The sequence below is a fragment of the Dioscorea cayenensis genome, chromosome 1 (assembly GCF_009730915.1).
Source record: "Dioscorea cayenensis subsp. rotundata cultivar TDr96_F1 chromosome 1, TDr96_F1_v2_PseudoChromosome.rev07_lg8_w22 25.fasta, whole genome shotgun sequence".
Taxonomy (NCBI): domain Eukaryota; kingdom Viridiplantae; phylum Streptophyta; class Magnoliopsida; order Dioscoreales; family Dioscoreaceae; genus Dioscorea; species Dioscorea cayenensis.
In genome coordinates, this window is record NC_052471.1 from 9,406,555 (window position 1) to 9,411,513 (window position 4,959).

Genomic DNA, 4,959 nt, shown 5'->3' on the forward strand with positions numbered 1-4,959 from the left:
CCTTTGTGCCCTTCCGATCTGGCGAATTTACTTGAATCTCCTTGGAAGGTGGCACACATTTCCTCATTCATGAACTCCCTCATATCTTGGTCTTTGAATTGCACAAAAACTCTCAACATCATGCCTTAATAGCCTATCTTTGCTTCCTTTCAAATCATCAAAGCATTCACAACCTACTTGCATAACAGAACATCCAATACATAATATGAGACATAAACCATATATATAAAATGATGCTCAATATATGTAAAACTAAGTATAAAAACATGTTTACTCAAGCACTTATCAATAAGAATCATGGCATCATAAGCACAAACAAAATCCAAATCGATAAAAAATCCAATATCCAATGTCTTGAAAAGATTAAATCGTATGGTTATTCAATGTCCAAGCACCCTAGGATATTTAATTCCTCATAATCGAAGAATACACTGTAAAATGTAAATATTTGAAACATGAATTAAACTCCCTCAATATAGAAGACTCAAGTACGCCTCACCTTGAGATGGAATATGCCGCCGTAAATATCTTTAGGAGATTCCCTTCACGAGTTCTTCGTTGGTGCTACCTCCTTCAGTGATGATAACCTTTCCTCTCTTGCCTTCGAAGCTCTCTCCATTACAAATCAAAGGTTTGAGTGAAATCCAAGTGAGGTCCAAGAGAGGTCTCAAACCTTAACATATCCCGGCTTTTCATAATGCTCAAATGGTAGTACTAAAACTTATCCAGAGCCTTACTGTATAGACCATTGTTCCACGATGTTAACGGGTGTAAGATGGGTTATGGTTGTAAGATATGCCATGAGACTAACCCCAAGCTCCTCTACTAGCATTGTCTCTACCTTTAGTCTTAATCCTTGATAAGTGTCTAAATGTGCATATTTTTACATATACATTTTGTACACTTTACATGTATTTTCTATTGGATTAATGTCCATTTTCACACTTGTTTTTATATTATTTGCTTTGTAAGACATGAAGAAGTTATTTGGAGCTCAAAGACGCAATTTTGGGCCATGTTTAGTGTGAACGGGTGAGTTTAGATGTGCAAAACTATAGTAGAATTGTAGTAGTATTGCAAGGCCGGCTCAAGCGTAAGGCAAATGAAGAAATTGCTTTAGGCCCCCAATTTTTTTAAGGTCTCATCTTTAATTTAGATTTTTTTAACAATAATTTTAACAACTCAAAATTTTGAAGGACTCCAAGTAATTATTGTAATATAAAAACATCTTAATTTAATATTTAATTAATATTTTATAATCCTAGCTAACTTTTAAAATTTTAAATAATATCATAAGATATTAAATATTTTTATTTTAATTATTAATCAGTCTATATGGCCTACAAACGGCTCGTATGCCCTCGGGAAGTATAAATAAGTGAAGTTAGGGCAAAAAGAAGTTACTTTTGGGACTTTTGGACTAATTATTATTTAGTTATTTAGGTGAGGGGATACATGCGTAAATGACAAATTTTTTAGGGCTTCGATGTAATTTTAGCTTATTTTATGGGGGGCATATAGGTAAAATAATCCAAATTTCAGTCTGTTGCGAGCTTTCATGATGGTTCCTTTTCAAATTGCAACCCTAACCCTAATCGTAACCCTAACGAGCCAAATTCCCTTGCTTCGTTCTCACATCTGATAAAAAGAGGTAAATTTTCCTCGAGTTTTTTCTCGATTCATGAATAACCTAATGTTTCTGCCAGTTTTGCTGCGAATTGGATGTTATTTTAGAGTTTTGATTTGTAAAAAATCGTTTTTGTATGCCAGCTTTTTTTGTTGAGATTTTCATTCCTAATGAACGAGTGTTTTTGATGCAGCATAGTATAGAACATGGACGTCAATGATCCTCCGGCGACCGAGTCAGGCGAACAACCGGTTCGTTTCGATCCAAGCCGAAGTAAATTCTTTTATCTTGTTTCCTTTTTTGTTTTATATTTCCAAAGAACATTGTTTTTTCTTTCTTGAATTTGTTTCCTGTCTATATATATACATACTTGAATTTGAATTATTTGGTGTTTTTAGTTGGGGTTGAATTAAGGAATTTAGTTCATGTTGGTTTTTTCACTGATTGATCTCTGTGTACATTGTGTAAACTATCGACAATGTTTATTTAAGTGAAGATAAAATAATGTTACTAATTTTTTCTTCACACACCAAGTTTCGGCAGATTGTTTGATGTGAACTTGCTTTTAGAATAAGAGTTACATGTTCTTGAGTTCTTACCTTCTCATGTTTATTTTTCAGTTGGCTTCTCTGAATTTCTTGATAGAACTTTTATTGTAAATTGTGCTAAATATGTTGAAAGTTCAAGTATTTACTATATTGTTTAAAGAATTGTGTTGGCTATGCTTAATTACTCTATATGTATAGAGTTCCTTTCAGAATTTTTCACACGGGATTACATCAAAATAATTATGAATGATTTGTTGCATTGTGATGAGCTTGGTGTATTCTGTCATATGTAACAAAAAGCTTTAAGATCTGTTTGTATATGTCAACCATAGAGTTATGCCCTGTTCATCTAATATATCTCAATTTACCTGTAGACCTTCTTGAGCATTTGATGAAATAACTAATTGATACCTGTAAAAAGAACATGCATCTGATGCATTTGCTATCTTTCTTGAAGTGATTGGAATAATTAAAAGAAAGAAGTTAATAAAAGATCTTGCTGCTGCCTACCACAAAGAGTGCATGGCACATTGCCAAGAACTTCTGCAGCTGCAAAGGAAGTGGGAAGAGGTAAGCTCCTCATTTTTTTTGCCTCGACAAAGAGGGTGTCTCCTTTGGGTTATTGATTTTGTCGGATTTTAACGATCAGAAGCTCCTTTTATTTGCAATATAACATGAGTGGGTAATTCAACTCTCAATTTGTTTTTTTCCATCAAGCTATGTTTTTCCCATCTTACGTTGCAGAAAAATTCAGTTTGCTGAGATTGTAAGGCATCATCTTTTATTTCCTTGTCCTATTTGCCCAATATTTTCCAGTTTAATAATAATTAAATCGTTTCAGCAGCAACAATATGCTGAACGAAGAGCTATGGAGGAGACGAGAAAGCAGGCAATGAGGCCTCCAAAGCGGCAAAGGAAAGGGGCATAGTAATTATGTAGGGCCTATAAGTCTTTTCCTGACTGACTGTAAAATCATCTTTTGCCCATCTGATTGAAGTGTTATCGGCCTTCACTTTCTGCAGATTAAGATTTGCGATGAATGCATTTTATTACTAATATGTTGCCATATTCGGCTGGCATTTTTTGGACCACCTGATTTTGTTGCAAAATGCAACCATATTTGTAATGAAGTCTGAAGTCTTATTAGAATTTACTTCTAGGATTCAGAGTTTAGAAATGCTTTTCTCCGAGTAAAGATTTGCAAATTGCTGTCCTGTTTATGATGTGAGTAGTTTAGATTTGTGTTTTATTGTAAATTTATGTGCCCACGTATTTTATAAAATGTTTTTTAAAAAAATTATTTTATTTTTCACCTCATTTTTCATAATGGTAATATAATCTCGAACTGTTTGTATTCAAATCAAAGCATACACAAGGTGAGGGTAAGGTATTGTTGAGCTAACGAGTGTGATATATTTGTACTGTTTCTGATTTAAATCTTAAATTTGGGTATTTGTTGTCTAGTGTAAAAAAAATAAATAAATAAACATATTGAGTTAGAATATTTTTTTTAGAAAAAGAATACCAAACTGTGCCTATTCGATTTGTTAAATAAACTATTCAAAAATTTCAAAGCAAATCTTGAGTGGTTGAAGCTACAATTTGAAGTATTCAATATAATTGTTTTGAGCAATTTTTTTTACAGAACCAGGCTACAAAAATTCGGGCAATTACACTTGTTTAAGAGCTGTTGTTCTGTAATTATTTATTTATTTATATTTATTATATTATATTATTTTTAATTTTAATTTTCTCTGTGATTTTTGTATATAAAAGCAAATTATGTATTCAAAATCTCAACTTTTGGTTTGAACTAAAATGAAATATCAAATTTTTTTTATTTGTAGCGGTGATGGCCATTTTGTTTTAAAAAATGATGACATTTAAGACTATGAAAACATAAAATTGCTTGTTCGAGCCCCAAATGCTTTGTATCGAGATTTCTAATTTTTTTTTAATTAAAAGGATTCGAGGAGAAGATATCATCATTTCTCTTGACTATAATTATTATCTATGATTTTGCTTTGATTTTGTGATTTTACTCATGCCCAACGCCACATAAGATGTTGCATGGTAATTGGTATAAACAAAATAAAATGGTCAGGGCATGGCCTTTTTACAGATTGGCCCTTTTACATTTTACAAATCAACATATGATAAAAAAAAATTATATATTTTAGAAAAAATATTTGTTAGAAATATTATTTGGCCCTTGGATTTTTAAAATTTGTATATATCGTACAAAAATTATATTGTTGGAAAAATTATTTGTAAAAGTTTATTGTTTGGGTCCTCATGTTTTTCTTTCCACAAACTGGTATATATTGTATAAAAATTGAAAATTATAATTTTAGAAAAATATTTGTAAATATATTATTTGGCCCCTTACCTTTCACAAATTAATCTATATGATATAAAAAAGATTTATTTAGGAAAATATATATAAAAATCTATTATTTAACCTTTTGGCTTTTACTATGTTATAAAAAATTATATATTTGTAAAAATCTATTAATTAACACATTTGACTCATAAAGGGCAAATGACCGCCTTCTATTTTGGAATTAAATATTTAATAATAAATTTTTATTTAATATAGGCACATTTGACTCAAAAAGGGCAAATGACCGCCTTCTATTTTAGAATTAAATATTTAATAATAAATTTTTATTTAATATAGGTTTATATTGCCTTTGTTTTTTATTATGTACCCCTTAGCATTTTTTTTGGAATTACATATATAATAATAATTTTTATTAAATATAGGTTTAATGAATAATTACA

General features: G+C 30.6%; 1 protein-coding gene across 2 annotated transcripts; it reads left to right on the forward strand.

Moving 5' to 3' along the window:
- The first annotated feature begins 1,548 nt into the window (after positions 1-1,548).
- Positions 1,549-3,389, forward strand: LOC120263133. Of its 2 annotated transcripts, none has more exons than XM_039271033.1 (4): positions 1,549-1,651; positions 1,821-1,900; positions 2,633-2,745; positions 3,017-3,389. In XM_039271033.1, exons 2-4 carry the CDS (start codon positions 1,834-1,836, stop codon positions 3,101-3,103), a joined length of 267 nt encoding a protein of 88 aa, XP_039126967.1. In that variant the 5' UTR covers positions 1,549-1,651; positions 1,821-1,833; the 3' UTR covers positions 3,104-3,389. The 2 variants fall into 2 exon arrangements, with proteins under 2 accessions (XP_039126967.1, XP_039126970.1); XM_039271036.1 differs by having other exon boundaries at positions 3,020-3,389.
- Positions 3,390-4,959: the final 1,570 nt, after the last annotated feature.

Excerpts from the sequence above, each read along its gene's own strand:
- LOC120263133 (XM_039271033.1), top strand. The coding sequence starts at position 1,834 with ATGGACGTCAATGATCCTCCGGCGACCGAGTCAGGCGAACAACCGGTT. Across the intron at positions 1,901-2,632 it reads TCGTTTCGATCCAAGCCGAA|TGATTGGAATAATTAAAAGA; the intron begins GTAAATTCTTTT and ends TCTTTCTTGAAG. Across the intron at positions 2,746-3,016 it reads TGCAAAGGAAGTGGGAAGAG|CAGCAACAATATGCTGAACG; the intron begins GTAAGCTCCTCA and ends AAATCGTTTCAG.